Source organism: Lampetra planeri, chromosome 41 (assembly GCF_965212315.1).
Source record: "Lampetra planeri chromosome 41, kcLamPlan1.2.h2, whole genome shotgun sequence".
NCBI classification, from domain to species: domain Eukaryota; kingdom Metazoa; phylum Chordata; class Hyperoartia; order Petromyzontiformes; family Petromyzontidae; genus Lampetra; species Lampetra planeri.
The window spans coordinates 2,446,532-2,465,310 of record NC_136147.1 but is presented as its reverse complement, the minus strand read 5'-3'; the positions used below and the strand labels follow the sequence as shown (position 1 = coordinate 2,465,310).

The following is an 18,779-nucleotide window of genomic DNA, read 5'->3' as shown; positions in this document are numbered from 1 at the left end:
GCCTCCACTAGAGGGAGCTTTAATGCAGCCGCTCTAGAGGGTCTTTTGGCCTACTCTTCCACAATAGCCAGAACGGATAGGCGTAATCGTTGCCCTAAGTTACACATCATACGCTTTCAAATATGTCTCTCCATTCACTGAAATTGATGGAGCAGTCGTTAGAAGAAACTAAGAGGAAAGCAGTGAGCAGTGCCTAGTGCATCCAAGGATGGCCACAGATCCTCGGCAACTTTCCCACGCTCTCCGCTAGGAGGTTGGCGTTTCATCGCATGACAGTGAATCGACAAAGGGCAGCACGTTATTTCATTTTTATGACCTTTATTATCATCATGTCGTTACAGACCATTGTTCATCGTTCGGAAATTTCCATTCTCCTTTGTCGCATGCAAGACCGATAGCTGTAGTAAAACATACCTTAGTCTCAGAGGGAAAAGGTATCACCCCCTTCCTACTTCTGTACTTCTAATAAACGCTTCCCTAATTTACTCCTTTAATCTACTCATTCCCTCCTAATCTATTAATTCTCGAGTATATGCCTTCTCATTCTCTCCAAATGTAATCCTCTCATTCCCTCCTAATCTACTCAGTGTTTCCTTCTAGACTACTCTCATTCTCTACTTCTGACGAGGGTTTCTGTGGTGTGCCAATACTATGATGCCGTATGATACAAGGACCACGAGAATCGTATCGCCCACTATGCAAAGTATCGTGACATCGTGGTTATTTTGGCCAATATATTCCAAATCAAAATTTTACTTCCTGACAAAATATATACAAAATGAAAAGCACACTTAACCACGTTCTAAATAAATAGCTCTCGCCAATTAAATTAGTGCTTTACAAAAAGTTTTCCGGAGTAACCGATGTCATAGGTTTAGAAGTTATTGTAATTGCTTATTTATTGTGCAGCTGACAGCATGTGCACTGCAGTTTGTAATGAATAGAAAGACTCATGGCGGGCTGATGTTGTGTGCACTGCAGTTGAAGAACTTTGACTGGAATGACAGCAAAGCACAAAAACAACACAATAATAAATACTACAAACTAATGGAAAACAGATATCGTGAGAATCATATCGCGAAATCTGACATTGCATCGTGAGAAATACTGTGGCAGCCCTAGTTGTAATCGACTCGAAACTCCCTCCACCTCCCTCTCGTGCCGTTGTTTCATCTCATCCTGTTCCCTCCTTTTCCTCGACCCCTGTTTCCCTCCCTACTCTTCCTGCTCCATCTCCGCGCCGAGCGCCCGCATGCCCTCGTGGCAAACCAGGATTGTGAAGAAATAGACGGCGAGGTCGGCGCAGGCGTCCGTGAGACGCGCGTAGAAGCGCAAGAGCCGAGGGAGCAGGGCCGAGAGCGAGCTGCCCTGGCTGGCGATGCCGATAACCGACGGGCTCCAGAGGTTACGCAGGGCGGTGGCGGCCGACGGGGGAAATGCGGTGGCGGTGGGGGTGGTGGCGGAGGGGGGTGGTGGCGGAGGGGGTGGTCGGGCAGTCTCCCGTGGAAACACTTCGCTGCCTCGAGTTCCCCGTGAGGATGCGAGTGAGCTCCGTGGGCATCCATCTGGGAACCCTCCGTTCGTACTGAGTGGAGGGAAAGACGGACAGGAGGCATGGAGATGAGAGAGATATGGGGAGGGGAGGAGGGAGATGCACAGGGGTGAGTGTGGGAGACACGGGGAGGAGGGAAACATGAGGAAGAGAAGGGAGACACGAGGAGGGGTATCTTTTATCTGAACTCCGTACATTTACAACTAATTTCGTCTGATAACCTCATTGGTTGTCTCTCTCCATTTCTCTGAGTCTCTCCCTTTGTGTCTCTCTATATGAAGGTCTCTCTGCAGCTCAGTGGGCTTTACGTGGTGAAATAAAAAGCACGTTTTTGTTTGTGATTTGTTTACCTTTCCTCTACATTGCACTCGTGTCGTGTGTTTGTATTGTTTATTGTTGTAACTTTCTGACCCGCCCTACTGGACATCTGTGAAAAAGAGCTTTATAGCCTATCGGATTCCTCCAGTATAAATAAATATTCTGCTTCTTTCTCTCGCCGTGCCTCTCTCCCCCTCCCCCCCACCTCTCTATTCCTCTCTACCTGTGTCTGTCTGTCTCCCCATATCTCTATCAAATTGTGCATCTCTCGCTGTGTCTTTCTCTGTGTAAAGATACCATTGGTGTGAAAATAGTTGTACCTGTGGGAAGAATTTTCCAATGCCCATCAGAGCGACTTGTAGAGTCAGGAACGGAGCGAATATGGACTGTAGCACACAGACACACACAATCATCATCATTGGCCATGATTTATCCACTGGTGAATTAAGTCCTCCCCCTTCCAAAACTGTCGCCAACTCCCAGGATCCTGCAATGCAAGAATCCACTTAGTACCTGCATGATATCACTCCGACGTCGTAACTAAATTTGTAGTTCAATCCTGGACGAGGAGTCAAACGGGGAGACACGCCTCACTCACCAGGTACTGGACGACGAAAATCCGTACGAATAGGGCCAGCATCGCACTGCAGAGCAAACGTAGCAGACGGAAAACCTCCCCCTCGTCTTCCTCGTCCTCCTCCTCCACGCCACCTCCAACCTCTTTACGACGCCGGAAAAACCCCTCTGCTGTTCCACCACCACCACCACCATATCCCTCCGCCCTCAGGACTTGGTCGAGCTGAGCAAAGTAGTTCTCGAGGCCGCTCTGTGCAGGAGAGACAAAGGAAAGGGGGCGGGGGGGGATGATGTGAAGGGGCAGCCCTGCAATGGCTTGCTCATACCACAGCTGTCGGAAGGGCCTCCGCTTGAGAGAGCCCTAGAGCCAAGTACCACCTTTGTGTGCGTTCGTACGTATCAATGTGTTTGTGCATGCGCCCATGCACGTATTTTATACTGCACGTGTGTATACGCACGTGCGGTGCGTGCACTCACCGGAGGCGTTTGCCCACCACCCAGAGATCTCTCGCCAAGTTCGGCCCTGCTTGGCCCACGCGTACGTGGGAGTCTGAGTCGAGGGGTGGTGCTATGCTCAGTGGCATGGGCGGGGTGGGTGGGGGACCCCCCCTTCTCCTCATTCTGCTCCTTCGTATGCATCTTTGGCAGAGTCTGTGGTGGAGACACGTCCCCCTTGATCCCCTCCTCCTTCTCAGGGTCTGGAGGAAGAAGAGAGAGACAGAGACGCACACGGAGAGAGAAACACACAGTGGCAGAAATAAAGGGAGAGAGACGGAGACAGAAATGGAGAGACAGAAACAGAGAGACAAAGATAGATATAGAGACAGATGCAGAGAGAAAGACAGATATAGACACAGAGACGTAAAAGGTCAGTGACACTCAACTGTGTATATCTCCCTCCCCTACTCTCTCTTCGTGTCTCTCTCTTACCATGTATGATCTGTGTATGTCTCAGTCATTTCATTCTATTTCCCTGTGTATATCTCTCACCCCTCATCTCTCTCTCCCCGTGTATCTCTCACCTTGCAGTCTCCCAGTGTCTCTCGCCTTCATGTCTCCATGCCCAAGGATTTTCCTCATTCTCTCCTCTGGGTTCTGCAGGAGTCGATTTCTCCTGCGCTCAGCACGGAGCCTCACAGATTCGACCTCCTCGTTCATCCTGAAATAAAATCAGCATCGTCATTATCATTTTTTTAGAAGCAGTAACACAATCGTAGTTTTACACGTAGGAGACTTTCGCGACCAGACATTATCCATCTAAGAAATGTTTTTGGGTTGGGTCGCATAAATGTGTCATTAAACCCGCCACCACCCGACACAGCCAATTAGTAAGGTTCGTCAGGTAAACAGAATGTGCAAATTCGTTACTAGTACATCACACCGGTGTGTTGGAGAGTAAACCCACAACATTTACAATTGGAGTACGACGTTTCGCTAGTAATTACAACCGGCATCACCAGGTGACAGCCAGATTTGTGATTGTAATTTGCGTAATCTGTATGACTATAATCAGAAGCAGCCTCGCAGTATTACTCATCCTCAAGTAGCAACATCAATAGCAGCAGCAGCAGCATCACGAGCATTAGTCTCAAACCCGGCCTCCTCCTCGCTCATCCTACAGTAAAGGGGCCGTCCATAAATGACGTCACGCGATTTTGGACAATTTTTGACTCCCCCCCTCCCTCGTCACAAAAATCTGACCCCCCCTACCCGTAGGTACGTGACGTCATTTATGGACGGCCCCAAACATCATCATCGGCATCATCATTACATGGGAGTCTAGCAGTCTTCACAAAGGCTACAGTAATCATCGGCATCAACAGACAGCGATCATCTTCTTGGTTCTTTCGGTAAAGTCACGTAGAAGGGAAATAATAAAAATAATACAATTCTCACGACGTTTCGGCCAACAACAATCAATCAGCAACATCCGAAGCGATAGCAACAGGCTCAAGAAGACGCATTTAAAAATTATCAACACGTCTCAAAATTCTGACTGCTGGCGGTGGACTGACAGTGGCTGGTGATGGTAATAATAACGATGACGACGATGATCAAATCAATTATGGACAAGGAGAGAAAGATATCAGCCGCGATAATTAATCGGCAGGAGGTACAAACCTGCTTGGGGCCTTGTCCGGCTGAGTTGACTTCTTACACGACAGGAATCGATTCGTGATCACCAACACCAACTGTCGATTCCCGTGGGAAGAACACCAGCTTGGAATCGCTTCGAAGAATCTTGGAATCGATTCCTACTGAGCTGATTATTTTTATTCGCAACGTTAAGGAGTGCAGCTTTTGGGAGATAATCGATTCCTTCATTAGTTAAAATAAAATCGATGACTTCATGTTGGCGGTGACGTCATAAAACAACGAGTTCTCGCTAGGGACGCGCCTGACGTCACGCAAGTCGGAATCCCATTGCGCGATGACGTCACCACGACCCCCCGCCCCCTGTGGTGACGTAACTACGTAACGAATCATGTTGGGTGATGACATCACAGTCCCAAGGCGTGCACGTGACGTCAGAAATCCCCAATCAAGTTCAAGGCGTTGCTGGTAAAATCTGCGTCCGTTTTAACAATAAATATCCGTTGAATAGATTTTTACATTCCTTGATACGGCAACGTTAAATCAAAAGCTTGTCAATACAATTCCGAACTTAATGAATCTATTTTATCTCTTCGTGAACAAAAATGAACATGTTAATAAATCGAAACCCGGTCCGTTAATAACGGATTCTGCCATTAATGTTTGCTCGGACGCCACGGATTTCTCCCGGATTTCTCCCGGATAAATAGAGATTCTGATTCTTGACGTTTAAAGCAATTTAATAAATCCAACGCCATTCGAAGTACAGTACTGCAACGGAAAAATCGAAACTAATCGAGGTAACAATTTTTATTTACGAATCGATCCATTCCTCCTATAAAACCATCACGATTTCCTAGGAATCGATTCTGGTGCCGTCACGTGGTGGGGGAGCTTCATTTTTGGCGGGAGAAGCGAAAAGTGAAGTGGAGGAGGCTCCCAACGCCGCCTTCTCCCCTCGCAATGGAGCCTCTGCAGCCGCTGAGGCGGCCCACAACGCGCCCTCTGAGGTGAGTTGCCAAGCCAGGCCGGGCCGTCCGCGGCGAATTAACTTCTGGGTGACGGTGACGGTGGTAGTCGTGAGCCATCGTGTTAACGCTGTTATGGAAGCCGCCGTCTCTGGCCTATCGCTCCCAACACGAAGCACCTGGGCTCCACTCCGCCTCGCTTCCTCCACGCCCGGCTAACCCCGAGCCGTGTAAAGGTTTTGCCTGCCCTACCTACAAGCATCCTTTAAGTTACGCCGGCCTAGATCACGATGTGAAAAGCCCGGGGTGCCCTGGTCACATGGGTGGAAAAAACCCGATTTTTCCAGCGGCAGGCATCGGGTTTTTTCTTTAATACATTTAAACCCGATTTCGGGGAATTAAAACCTGGTTTAATGAATACGAAACTCTGATCCAAGGCTTAGGCTGCTTCCTCGTCGGTGCTGCTATCGTATTTATTATTTCCCTTCTACGTGACTTTACCGAAAGAACCAAGAATAAGTAAGGCACTGATAAGGGCTTGACAGGCATGCACTATATACTGTATATATTTTCTCGCACGGTGCGAAAGAAGTTCAACATACATGCATAGATTCAGCTTATAGAATTGTTGTACATTACTTCGTTTATTACGTCATTGCTCTTGGCATGTTGGTGACCCAGCTCACCCTTACAAATGAGACCGCCCTGTTCTCTTGAGTTCTCACCTGGTTGAACAAAAATCAACTTTACAACTCTGTGTGTGTGCGTGTTGTGTGAACAGCACGAGAGAGCCCACACAACGAAAGTTTCATTTTGCTGTGCAAGAACAACTACAGGTGGAGGAGGAACCTCCAGGTCAGAGATACACATATACACACATACTGTAGACAAAGATCCCCCATATAGCCTGGACAGACTGTTTGGGCAAGTGCTGTTAGGGGGAACCTATTAAGACCGGCACACGGGGGAGTGTTGTGGCAAGAACCATGCCTGACAACCTTTGGCTCCCCAGTGGCGATGTTTACACACAGCCCTGGATACTCCACTGATATTAGCCATGATCAAACTTGGGTCGCTGGGTTCATAGTGCAATAACCACTACATTACCCCCCCCCCCCCCCACAGACATGTAGGAAGGCCAAGAGCCCTCGTGTAGCTCAAACACTGGTATAATGTTAGCGAGCATCTATTAACGCTGGTACCAAACCTGGCCTGTATGTGAGTCTATGGGTCTCTGTAACTGTTGACGTTACAGACACTGATGCTGTGGAAAAGTCTTCGACAAGACAAAGTGCTCATTTGGAGAAGCAGGTAAGAGGTTTATAATGGTCATCCATCTTAAATTCATAATAACAATTTCTGATTCATAATGGCCATGTCAGATACACTGAGAAGCTGTTTAAGCCGTGGTTCTATATGTCTGACTCGCAGACATGATTATCCATTGACTTGTATAGATACCCACAGACTTGCACAGAAACTCGCATACAGTACTTGCATATGGGACTTTGGGTGAGTGGGTATTTATGGAAGACTTATGAGTCTCTGTTTCACTTTGGGTGTCTGTGTAAGTCTGTGGGTCTCTTGAGTGTCTACGTGAGTCTATGGGTCTCTTCTTCTCCATGCCCCCAGCTATTTGTGTCCACCAACGATGAGAATGGCTCGATGGCTTTGATGCTGCCCAGCATACAGGACTACTCTGAAGAAGAAGGTAAATTAGTTTAGCTATGCAGTACGTCCAAGTATGTGTGTGCATGTGTGGATAAGGTGCAGTGGGGTAGCGGCTAACATGTTGCACTACGAACCCAGCGACCGAAGTTCGATTCCCACTCACGGCCAACGCCAGTGAAGATTATCTGAATGGATCCTGGGCCTCTCCTAGATCAACTCAGCCTCAAATGAGCACCTGGTGCGTTGTGTAAAAATCGCCGTGAATAAGACACAGGGCGTAGTGCTGGGCACCCACCCCCTCGTGTACCTTGCCGACCTTCATAGGTGCTACTCGTGAACAGTACTTGGTCCTATAGTTTGTTGAGGTTATGTGGTGTGGGCGGAGATCTTTGTTGTATGTGTGGATGTTTGTGAACTCACTCGACATTTAATCATCTCTATGTGGCTCAATCTTGAAAGAGCATAGGATGTAGTGATATACCATTAGCCTGGTGCAAAATACGTGCTACATACATACATTTAACCTGCATATCTTTGCCTTCTCTAATGGTCTAGTACTTATGATTCAGCACTCTGACCGCCACGACCCGAGTTCGATTCCTGGTCGGGGAAGACTATTCCCGTACGTCCGATTAGAACGATTGGCTACACACAGTTTGAAAGAAGTTCTCCATACAGGTAACCCCTGTTTTACGAAGGCTCGACTTGCAACCCCCCGGTTTTACGACCTTTTTTATAGTAACTAAAACCCCCACAGCGACTAAAACTCGTATCTATGACCCCCAATGCCGAGTCGATTGCCCTAGCGCTAACGCATCTCTTGCGCAACGCTCTTCACTTTTTTAGGGAATTTTCTTCAAATTTTGAAAAAAAAAATCTACTCGCTATGTCAGAAAAGAGGAAATGTGATGTACATTTAGAAAAGTATTTAAAGATTTTAATATGTGTTTTTACTTAAAAATATGTTTGTTAAGTTACAATGAATGTGTGTTAAGGGTTATTTTCATTTATTTTTGCGGTAAATTTTGGTATTTTTATGGTATGTAAATGGGTTTCCAGGAACGGAACCCCAATGTATAACATTTCACCTATGGGTAATAAGGGTTGGACTTACGACTGGTCCAATTGCGAATGTTGTCCAGGAACCAATTCGATTGTAGGTGTGGGGGTCGCCTGTACATTCATACATTTTATCTATATATCCATGTGTTCCTCTTTCTATTTTGGTGTATTTCTATCCATATGCATCTTTCCTTGCTTTTATTACCACCATCTATCCACTGCTTGATGGAGATAATGATGTTTGTAACGTATGTTCTGTGATCTTAGAAATCTCCAGCCCTGCAAAGTCAAAGACTAACACAAGTCATCCAGAATCCAAGGTTAGATCAACAACATTGTGAAACCTGAGTTCGAGCCCTGGGTCTGGGTGTCTGTTTCTCTCTTTAAGAGGTTTTTAACGGCTGGCACTGCTGAGATCCTGAATTCGAATCATGCGTGTCTCTATCTCTGGGGGTTCATAATCATTGTCGGTTTCATAATGACTTTGTTGGAGATACTGAGATCCTGACTTTGAGCCTTGGTTCTGGTTGTTTCTGTGTGTCACTGGGGGTTCGTGTTGAGGGTGAGGCCAGAGAGCACGTGGAGAGGTGTGTAGTGAGGTGAGAGGGGGAAGGTAGGGGAGTGCATGGAGGTGGAGTAAAGTAAGATCAGGGGACAAGCATAGGCAGGAGCCAGTCCATGGAAGATCTGGAAAATAGGGATTGCAATCTTGATAATTGAATTCCTCTGTTCTTTCAACAGATATCATTGAAGAGAACCCCACAAATTCTTCCAGAAGATGATGCTACCACTAGAAGTGCTCGGAAAGTACCAACCGCAGAATTAGAAAGTCCAAACCTAAATAATTCTGAAAACAGCCCCGTTGGAACCACAAATCAAGATGGTGAAGCTATGGAGGAAAATCCTTCAGAGAGCCGAGGTTCAGAGTCAAAAACTGTACAGCCAACTCCTCCGGATAATGATGAAGTTGTTGGTGAAAGTGATCGTGACAGTGATGAAGGTGACCTTGAAAATGCGCAGGAAAACCTGCCAGACCTTGAAAGCCCGCCGGACCTTGAAAGCCCAGATCAGGAACTTTCTCGGGAATCTGAGATTCAGGAGGAGGAGGAGGCGGGAGGAATGGAAGGTGTTGGAACTTTGATACCACATGGACATTCTTCGAAAAAAGCCAGAATCTTGGAAGAGGAAGTAGAACAGGAAGACGAAGAAGACAGCGAAGTTGATAATTCCATTGGGAACATTTTGGAAAAACGAGTTTCACAAATACGTGGACTAACCTCGCAGACACCTACCAACTTCGGACACAAATCGGTGAGACGAGAAATTATACGTCTATTGCTGGCTGTCTCATTCATCGTGTCTGTCATATTGACAGTCTCGTTTTTTCTGTCCCATCTCGTTTGTTTCTGCCTAAAATATCCTTTCATTTTTATCCAGTCACTTTTTTTCCCATTCCGTTTGTATTCCCACACCTCCGACTAACACGGTTGGCTACGGTGAGAAAGAAGTTCAACATACGCTGTCTTGTCTCGTTTATATTGTCTCATTTGTAATGTCAATCTCGTTATATTACCCCGAGTGTAATAATATTGCATCTTATTTACATAAATTGTCAACATTCTCAAATTCTCGATTCAACAAAACCGATTTAGTTTTTTTTGTTGTAAATGCTAAAATGTTCAAACTCGCTCTCACCTCACTTTGTTAGGTTATACATCATTCACGCTTCCAAACTTAAGGTTGATAGCATTTGTGCATTAACTCTGTCTGACTAACATGGGGAGGCATCATAACTCGGGTAAAGATGATCCTGCTAAATTGAACAAAGGGTTGCCCAAAACGTGTCGACTTAAATATAAACGGCAATCTAATAAGCCGCTACAGCCAAGGCAATGATGTCGCACGTCATGTTTTCCCCCTTCCCAATGGCGCCACGTGTCATTGTTTTCAGAATCAGAATATTTATACTGGAGGAATCCGATGAGCTCTAAGCCTGCCAGAAGATCGAACAGGCGACCTCTTGTCTTGCAATTCCAGCACACATTAACACCATGGTAACACGGATGGATGGAAATAAAATTTGCTGGGAACTTTTTTGGCAGTAACAATTTGGACCGTTCAAACTTTCACACTTGCTTTCTTTTTCATTGTCCTTCTGCTCCATATGTTACAGGTCACACATCAATATTGGTATGTGGTGGATAAAGGTTGGTTGGAGAATTGATATGTGGTGGATGAAGGGTAAAGGTCCAGTCTTCAAATTGCTTTCTCATGCCACTGCTGACAGATAGGCCGATAAATAGTCCCTTTAGAGCGGGTATTTGGCCTTTTACGGTGATACGATGCACCGAGTTGAAAACTCTCCAAATCTCTTAACAGAGCACCCAGTCCCTGCACAGCGGCCCGGCACGACGCTCTTTTGCGGTGCAGCAGCTGCAGCCACAACAGCCCAACACTTTGGAGAAACTGCGCCCACGGAGAACCAGGGACCACCCCGGCAGTGCAGGGAGAGCTTCGATGATCAAACGTGAGTGCAAGTGATGGCGAGTGTGAATGTGTGAGTGAGTGTTTTGCTCGCAACAATAAGCGGAGCGCCGGGTGGCTAAAACACAAAGTTGGCACAGTAGATAGTGCACCTGTCAACTCGTGTAACCTGGGTCTGACCCGTGACCTTCCAGCGAGCCTCGGAGAGTGCGCCTGGCACAAGTGCCGTGGTGGCACCATCACCACTTAATGGCGAATGGCTGCTGTTGTTGTTGAGTGTGTGTGTATATTAATGTGCATCTATGTGTTTAGTGCGCACTGTGCGAGTGTGTGTAGGAGAACGAAAGAGAGGAGTTCGCCAACTCACCGCGCTTGATGTCATCCTCACCTACATACACAACGTCCTTGAGTCCTACATGTCAGTGAGACTTCCATAGAGACCCAAACTCACACAGAGACCCATCACATAAACACTCCTCTATACAGACAAACATAGACAAAGATCTCCAGTATGGCCTTCAATAGACATTTGGGGCAGGTGCTGTTTGCGAGCACCTATTAAGGCCAGCATGGCACACACAAGCATACACCTACATATAAAGCATCACGAAGTCCTACACATCAATGAGATACTCACACATACGAACACCATCCCCTGAACAGCCTTCACAGACTATTGAGGCAAGTGCTATTAGGCATGTATGAAAACCAGGGATGTCACATGAGGGTGTGGGTGACCAGCACCACGCTCGACCGCCTTTGTCACATCGCACCAGGTACTAATTTGAGGCCGAGTAGACCTAGGGGTAGCCTTGGACCGGTTCAGATAATTATAATCATCACTGGCGTGGGCTGTGCACGGGAATCTAACTCTGGTTGCCGGGTTTGAAGCACAGCACGCTAACCACCACTGCTCCACACTACTCTACATATACAGCGTCAATCGAGACCTACATGTTAGTGACACTAAAGAGACAAACACACAAAGAGATGCGCACGCACAGATATGGTGGTATATATGGCTGTGTTTTTGTATATATTTAATGGGGAGCAGTGGTGCAACGGTTAGTGCGCTCCCTACAAACCCGGCAACATGAGTTTGATACCCTCTCACGGCCACCAACAGCAGTGACGACAATTTGAACTAGTCCTGGGCCTCTCCCAGGTCGACTCAGCCTCAAATGAGTACCTGGCACGGTGTGTAAACATCGCCACTGGGGAGACGATGGCTGCTGGGGTGTGGTGCTGCGTGTACCGTGCCGTCCTCCATAAGTGCTCACGAAAAGCACTTGCCCCAACAGTCTGTTAACGCTATTCGGGGGATGATTGTATATTTCTGCGTGTGTCTCTAGGGAGGAGGTGACATCTCAAGTGTGCGTTACTTTCCTTCAAGAGCTTCATAAGAACTTGCAGGTGGAATTTGATAACTTGGTGAGATGATTTATCTTTAACTTTCTAGAATAATCGTTAAAAATCAATATCATTAACAATCCTTATGAATGGCGAGACTATTATTAATACATTTGAACCACGGATTATTAATACTTTATATAAATCGCTGTTAATCATTCATAAGGATATAATTTTGGCATTGGAAGTTTTTGTAAGAATTACGGCCATAACTGTGAATCTATTTGGCTGAGCTGCAAATAATTAACTCTCTTGCCTGGTATACAGGAAGTCATCTGTTCGATCCCAACCCGATGCTTGTATATTTGGAGTTTGCATGTCTCTCTTCGCATGGTCGCGTGGATTTTTCTCCGGGTCCTGCGATTGTTCCTTCCATTTAGAAACGTGTGTAGAGTTTGCTATAAATTTCCACGTGGCAAGCCGCTTCATTTGTGGCCAGGTCGCTTCTGAAAAAGAGCTATAAAGCTCGGTGAGCCCTACCTGGCAAAATAAAAATCGTTTAGTTCATTGATTATTGTTGAGTTTTTATAGATAATTTTGTCGATGCATTGATTCATTGTTCGATTTTGTCACGCATTATTTGTTGATGCTTTTTACGTGCTTTGGGTGAATTCACTGCGCTTGTTCTGTGTCGCAGGCTCTTAAACGTCAAGAATGGAAGAATCTGAATTCCAAGTTACGCAGGGTGAGAAGTGACGGGTATAGAAATTAACGAGTACAGAAAGTCCTCGTTCAGTGCGATGGACGTGTTCCTGAAAAGTGCCGTGTTAAGCGAAAACCATTTCCCCATAAATAACGCAATGATAAAGTTTGGCGGGATACGATATACGCACAGACAGATGGCAGGACGAATAACTGAGGGTGGTACGCCGCTGTGTTACTGTATCATTCCACTGACTATCATACTGCTCGGCTGCACGTACGTTATAACAGCACGCATCCCGCATTATAACGGCACGCGTTCCTCGTGACGACGCGTGTCCCGCGTTATCACTGTGCACATTCCTCGTTATAACCGCGCATCCCATCGTATAACAGCATGCGTCCCGCGTTATAACGGTGTGCCTTCCTCGTTATTACGATGCACATTCCGTATTGTGCGAATGGTGTTCCCGTGATGGAGGAACCGCGATATTGAAAAAACGCGTCGTGTGAACGCACCATTGAGGACTTGCCATAATGTCAATTCGTTACCATCGGCCATGGTCAATCCACTGCTGATTAAAAGCCTCATTATGGTGCCCCACCATCTCACGATCCAATTATTAAGATTTTCCTTTAGAGATAATATGTTAATTTATATTGATGTTTAACATTGCATACCTGTCGACCCATGCGGTTTACCCGTATTCTTGTACAGGGAATTTTAGTTTTCAGGTCCATATGGTGTACAGCCGTTTCATTACGAGCAAAAAAAATGTCTCTTTGTTTGTGTTTCTCCCTTGTGATGGGACTTTGTAGGATGAACGTTAAGATTTATAAGGGCACGAGGTGACCAATAAGGTCTGAATTGGTCTGTAATAATATAGATAATGATACGGGGTTGACAGGTGTGACATTGAGTGATTATTCTTAAGGCTTAATACGGAGAGTTGGTGATTAACTTTTACTCTTAACCGTGAACATGGATCACCAATGATTAGTATAGATAGCAATATTGAATATTAATTATGAAAATTGATACTAATTATCAGTAGTTAACTATTAATGATGATAGGTAGTGAATAACTTTTGATGTCCTGGTGACGAATGTGGCTTCTTTGTATCTCAGGTTGAGTTGGATTTGGTGAGAATTCGCAAGAAGAGACTCGCTATGAGGATGGAGAAAGAGAGGTGGGAATCGGCTAACGTATCGTCAGCAGCAGCATCATCGTCATTGGTTTTAAGAACCCTATCACCAATCGTAATAATTAAGATGCTGAGTTTTTAGAATTATGATGATGACGTTGCTGCTGGTATTGGTGTACTTTATCTTATCTTGTGAATGCTGCTATTGCTCTTACTGGTGATGAAGCTGATGCTTCTTCTTGGTTCTTTCGGTAAAGTCACGTAGAAGGGAAGTAATAAAATAATAAAAATAAAACATAATAAAAGCTGATGCTACCGATGAAAAAGCTGATGCTGATGCTACTGCTTATAATGTTGCTGCTTACTAAAATGTTGTTGATGTTATTGATAATGCCGTTGATGAGAATGGCATTGCTAATGGTGATGCTGTGTAGGCTCCGGCAGGAGGCTTTGGAGTTGGGGGAGATACGCGACCTGGCCCTGGCTGACGCCGCCACAACTTTAGAGTCTCTTTCCAACTTTTACAAAACGGAGAAAGAGACACGGGGACAGAGAAGGCACGGGGAAGAGGAGGAGGAAGAGGAGGAACTGGTGAGTCGAGATCAAATAAGATACACTATGTTGCATAGAGGACCATCGCGTATCCACCCTGACCAATTTGCCGCCCACACCCAGTGCGGTACAGTAAAACCTTGGATTGCGAGCATAATTCGTTCCGGAAACGTGTTTGTAATCCAAAGCACTCGTATATCAGTTGTGATCACGTGACGCTCGGCAGACAAAGCGTATACACGTACTACTCGTATTGCAAGACCCTCGCTCGTTTATGAAATTAATATTTATTTAAAAAATTTGCTCGTCTTGCAAAACACTTGCAGACCAAGTTACTCGCAATCCACTGTATTTGTCCATGATGGTGTAACTGTCATTTTCTATAGATGCTCACGTCTACCTATACCTTAGTCTCCAATGAGTCGGATGTGTGACATTGTACAATACTCATTTAAAACCGGAGAGCCCATGGCAGGTACAGATGTTGGCCATGGTCGGTAATCAACTTCCGCTTCTTGAGTTTATAGTGTGGTTCACAACGATCCAAGTTTAAGACGTAGGCTTTCACGACCAATATCTTACCTATAAACCTAATTTTTTGTCTGCCTGTCTGCTTTTAACTGACACTATTGAGTTTACGTTTCAACAAAGTACACAGATACAACACACTAAGTCCCCGGACGAAAACGCGCGATTTGTTTTTCCCCTCCGTCAAATGTAAACTAATAAAATAACATTCATAATTAAGGTTTTTGGGTTAGATCGCGTAAGTATAAATGTGTCGTAACCCTCCACCACCCGACACAGCCAATTAATTAGTAAGGGATTTGTCACGTAAACAAAACGCCAAATAGTTACTACTTCAGCCGACCGGTGTGTTGGAGAGTAAATCCACAACATTTACAATTTTAGTACGACGTTTCGCTGGTAATTGCATCCAGCATAATCGGCCGATTTGCCAGAATAGTGAAGCAATCCACCTGCTTCCTGTCTTAAATAGAGCAGGACGATGTCCTCACCTGAACCCAATCAGTTATTTTGGTAAAGTCACGTTGAAAGAAAATGAAATAATAGAATACGACGTTTCAATTGCAACACAAGCAATCGTCACCAGGTAAGAATGAATGAGAAAACAAACCTAATAAACTTAGAAATATAATGCAATATAACACAGAGTCGGCTAACAACAGTCAACACCCTACCTGGTTGATTTGATTACGTTCTTCCAAAGATTGCTAAATTTGAGAGACAAAACACAGACACATAGACAGACACACAAGCAGATAGAGAGAACACAGAGACACACACATAGACACACAGAGACACAACGCCTCTGTGTCGAGGCCTTAAATAGAGAGGGGGGGGTAGAGAAATTAGCATGTCAATGAGAGAGTTGTGTGGAAATCCACCCCGCAGCATGAACCTGTAGACAAACAAGCCTGGCAAATTTGAAAGAGAAATAGGAAGTTTGAGAAAACAAACTTAGTAAAATTTGGAAATGCAATGCAACAGAGTCGGTTAACACACAGTTAACGCGTAGCCTGGTTTATTACGTTCTTACAAATATTTCTAAATTAGAAGTTAAGTGTGAAATGTGAGTGACAAAACACAGACACGGAGATACATAGACAGACACATGCACGCATATTCTGTTTGTGACAAACATTACTAATTGGCTGTGTCGGGCGGTGGTAGGTTTCACGACACATTTATATATGTATGCAATCTAACCCGAAAAAACCTGTATTATGGACAAAGATCCCACCATATATCCTTAACAGACTGTAGGAGCAAGTGCTGTTAGCAAGCACCTATGAAGGCTGTCACCGGACATTGAGGGGGCTGGCCAGCACCTTGCCCAGCCACCTTTGTCTCCCTAATCGTTAACTACAGATATTAATTCTTAAGAGTTAAAATAAACAACTAATAATTAATGTTCAATATTGCTATCTACACTGATCATTGGTGATCCATGTTCATGATTAAGAGTCCAAGTTAATCACCAATTCTCCGTAACGTTTACAGACCGCACTAGATACTCGAATGCACACAGTACACACACGTGTGTATATCTTTGATTGTTTTTCTGTATATGTCGAAGTGTCTGTCTCTGTCTCCTCATCCCATCTGTCTGAGATTATCTGTTTCTGTGCCGTTGTGCGTGTTTCAGTGTGTGTTTTTCTGTGATTGTGTACGTCTATGAGTGATCATAATGCGTGTGTCTGTGTCCCCCCACAGCCTTGCTCCCTCTCGTCTCTTATCGTAGACGCTCACCTTGTCCTCTCTGGGGCTCAAAACCTCGCCTCCATGAACGCTCGCCTGGAGGATAAACTCAGCACCCGCTGAGCTTCCCGTTTCTCCTCCACTCTAATCCTGCTGATGAATCAGCAGTTTCGGAAAAATCGGCAATCGCAAAAGTAAAACTTCATCATCTACAGCAATATCCTCAAGAAAAACATGAGCAACATCATCAGCAACAGGAGTAGCATCGCAAAGACAAAGATCCCCCGTATAGCCGTAATGGACAGTTGGAGCAAGTGCTGTTAGCGAACACCTATGAAGGCCGCCACGACACATGAGGGTGGGTGGCCAACGCCATGCCCAGCTACCTTCGTCTCCCTAGTGGTGATGTTTACACACCGTACCAGGTACAGTAAAACCTTGGATTGCGAGTAACTTGGTCTGCGGGTGTTTTGCAAGACGAGCAATTTTTTTAAATAAATATTAATTTGATAAACGAGCGAGGTCTTGCAATATGAGTAGTACGTGCAGACGCTGTCTGCCGAGCGTCACGTGATCACAACTGATATACAAGTGCTTTGGATTACAAACACGTTTCAGGAACGTATTATGCTCACATTCCAAGGTTTCACTGTACTTATTTGAGGCCAAGTTGACCGAGGTGAGGCCCAATACCAGTTCAGATAATTGTCACTGGTGTCGACCGTGAGCGGGAATCGAACCCAGGACCCGGGTTTGTAGCAAAGCGCACTAACCGCTACGCTACCGCTCCACGCAAGTAGAATCGCACATACAGTACACGCATACATACTCTTAGTTCTTTCGGTAAAGTCACGTAGGTAAAAAAATGAAATTAAAATTAATAAAAATAAAACAATAAAAATCACGACGTTTCGGAGGCAACACAAGTCTCCGTCATCAGGTGGAACCGTCACAGCCAGATTTGCTGCATCCAGTGAGGGAGGGATTCAAGGTGTAAGCTCTTAAGTACCAGTTAAGGGGGGAGGGGGGGGGCTTATCAGAATGTGGTAGCCAATGAATGGAGCGTATCGGGAGGGGGGGGGCTAACAGAGGGACGGGGTACTCGTGGTCATGGCCAATGACGTGTTTGTGCGCAAGTCACTGTGGATGTACATATTAGAAAAGGAACGAAAATGTCCATGTTTATACCAGTGTTGGCTGACAATGAAGAGAGTACTGTTAAACGTTAGGGATGTTAACACTCGGTAAAGTAAAATAGTGCCTGTCAGATAAGATGGTCCAAAAATGTGTAATTAAATCTTTTTTGCATGGTTGATAACATCTTTCCAATGATTACTAAGTTTGTACCCATCATCACGGTTGAAATTATGTCCGTTTGTATATCTGAATGGCTTTGTGTACAAACCTTTGATGGTAGCCAGAGGGTTTGCAGAGCACCTTAGTCTCGGAGAAAACAATCTCATGAGAGCCCACCGCGTTGTAGCAATGATCGGCAACGGCGGAAGACTCAATTTTGATGTGTTTCAAATCTGACTTGTGCTCGCGGACACGATCAGAGACATGACGTTTCGTTTCCCCAATGTAACAGTCACCACAGCTGCAACTCCGTTTATAGAATCCAGGGTATTGCAAGTCAGGGATGACATCCTTCACAGATGGAATTAGATCACGGATTTTATGTACTGTACTGAATCGGACTTGGATCTTATGTTTGTTTAGAATTTTGGAGATCTTTTTGGTCACGCCTGCTATGTATGGTAACGTGACAGTTTTTATCGGAGTTTCAAGTGGCTGTTTCTGTATGGTGGGAGAAACAGCTTGGCGGATGGTGCGTTCAGAGTATCCGTTCATCCTGAGGGCCCGATGTACATGTTTCAATTCACTGGCCAGGTGGTGTTGGTCAGAAATGCCATGAGCTCCGTGGTATAGCGTTTTGATGAGAGAATTCTTTTGAGATGGGTGGTGGTGGTGGGAATCCTACACCGAGGAGGAGGGAGACAAGGAGGTTGAGGGATATGGGGAGGGAGGGAGACATGGGGAGGACGAGGGAGATGCGGGCAGGATGAGGGAGACTGGTAGAG

At 45.4% G+C, this 18,779-nt stretch overlaps 2 protein-coding genes across 6 annotated transcripts; one reads left to right on the top strand and one right to left on the bottom strand.

The window, feature by feature from the left end:
- Window positions 1-301: 301 nt before the first annotated feature.
- CAMLG (calcium modulating ligand) lies at window positions 302-18,638 on the bottom strand. 3 transcript variants are annotated; one of them, XM_078613302.1, is made up of 6 exons: window positions 18,104-18,638; window positions 3,469-3,605; window positions 2,924-3,144; window positions 2,469-2,696; window positions 2,191-2,256; window positions 302-1,585 (listed from the first exon to the last, which is right to left on the bottom strand). In XM_078613302.1, exons 1-6 carry the CDS (start codon window positions 18,547-18,549, stop codon window positions 1,406-1,408), a joined length of 1,278 nt encoding a protein of 425 aa, XP_078469428.1. In that variant the 5' UTR covers window positions 18,550-18,638; the 3' UTR covers window positions 302-1,405. The 3 variants fall into 3 exon arrangements, with proteins under 3 accessions (XP_078469428.1, XP_078469430.1, XP_078469429.1); XM_078613304.1 differs by lacking the exon at window positions 18,104-18,638 and adding an exon at window positions 16,750-16,839; XM_078613303.1 differs by lacking the exon at window positions 18,104-18,638 and adding an exon at window positions 4,568-4,691.
- LOC144732065 (uncharacterized) lies at window positions 4,944-18,016 on the top strand. Of its 3 annotated transcripts, XM_078613299.1 has the most exons (15): window positions 4,944-5,008; window positions 5,401-5,550; window positions 6,290-6,363; window positions 6,764-6,819; window positions 7,141-7,219; window positions 7,735-7,857; window positions 8,509-8,561; window positions 8,983-9,552; window positions 10,621-10,768; window positions 11,038-11,143; window positions 12,078-12,156; window positions 12,773-12,820; window positions 13,907-13,968; window positions 14,358-14,514; window positions 16,714-18,016. In XM_078613299.1, exons 2-15 carry the CDS (start codon window positions 5,504-5,506, stop codon window positions 16,819-16,821), a joined length of 1,710 nt encoding a protein of 569 aa, XP_078469425.1. In that variant the 5' UTR covers window positions 4,944-5,008; window positions 5,401-5,503; the 3' UTR covers window positions 16,822-18,016. The 3 variants fall into 3 exon arrangements, with proteins under 3 accessions (XP_078469425.1, XP_078469426.1, XP_078469427.1); XM_078613300.1 differs by lacking the exon at window positions 7,735-7,857 and having other exon boundaries at window positions 4,945-5,008; XM_078613301.1 differs by lacking the exon at window positions 4,944-5,008 and having other exon boundaries at window positions 5,388-5,550.
- Window positions 18,639-18,779: the final 141 nt, after the last annotated feature.